The sequence below is a fragment of the Alosa alosa genome, chromosome 10 (assembly GCF_017589495.1).
Source record: "Alosa alosa isolate M-15738 ecotype Scorff River chromosome 10, AALO_Geno_1.1, whole genome shotgun sequence".
NCBI classification, from domain to species: Eukaryota; Metazoa; Chordata; class Actinopteri; order Clupeiformes; family Clupeidae; genus Alosa; species Alosa alosa.
In genome coordinates this window covers 31387397-31388312 of record NC_063198.1, presented here as the reverse complement: position 1 = coordinate 31388312, position 916 = coordinate 31387397, and the positions used below count along the sequence as shown (strand labels likewise).

At 39.5% G+C, this 916-nt stretch overlaps 1 protein-coding gene across 1 annotated transcript in view; it reads left to right on the top strand.

Annotated features, from left to right (window-relative positions):
• Positions 1–604: 604 nt before the first annotated feature.
• synpra (synaptoporin a) overlaps positions 605–916 on the top strand; it is a 27087-nt gene continuing 26775 nt past the window's right edge. The window contains exons 1-2 of the mRNA XM_048255144.1: positions 605–753; positions 896–916. The exon at positions 896–916 is cut by the window's right edge and continues 45 nt beyond it. Of these exons, the coding sequence (XP_048111101.1) occupies positions 736–753; positions 896–916 (39 nt within the window). The 5' untranslated portion in view covers positions 605–735. The remainder of the gene's footprint in view (positions 754–895) is intronic.

The following is a 916-nucleotide window of genomic DNA, read 5'->3' as shown; positions in this document are numbered from 1 at the left end:
CACTCATTTGCATTGCAGTGGTCATCACTTCTGCTGACTTGGGATGTGTCCCTTCACTCACACTTACTTTGCCTGAAGACAATTCATAGTCCAGTTCACTTTGTCTTGCTGCATCTGGCTAATTAAGTGACAAATTGCTTGGCCTCCATCAGGCTGCCAAGGACTGGAAACCCCTCAAATACATGGCCATAATGTGACAAAGTGAAAAGGTCATGTTTCATTCATACACATTGTCCAAATTGCATGCATATTGTAACTTATTATTATTGTAAGGGCTTGCTGCCTGTCTCAGTCCTAATGTATACACTTATGTTCACAGGCTGCCCGACTTCAGATGTTCAAGTACGCTCAGATAAATTCACAGCTCTACAAAGACATAATTAACAACAACAACATCAAAACAACAACATCACAACAATAGCAAACAAGCAAAAGTCTGTCATAATCCTTGTTTCAGATAATCAAATGTTTAATTAAATAATGGATGAAGTATTTTCTAACATTTCTGTCCAATGAGAAAATTAGGGCAACCTAGCTAGACATTCATGCAGCCAATAATGGCTCGAATGGCATTTCGAGTTTACGCTTTGCCAAAGACACTCGGCCTTTTCCGGAGACATAAGCGATTACAGCCGAGTGTCTCTTTACGCGCGAGGGACAGAAACACATCAGTCTGTGATCTTGTTAAGTGCTGCTACTGTTATTACGACATAATACACATTAAATTATTTCGTTATGGAGACTGCCAACCAGGTAGGAAGAGGAGTGGAACGAAACTACGTGACTCGGCTTTGAATAACTTCAAAACGTCAAATGATTTTTGTGTGTAATTCAAGAGTAGGTTACTCTAAGAAATAACAAATGCACGTGCAAATAATGGATTCTTACATTTTAGATTGTGCCTGGGGGATCTTTC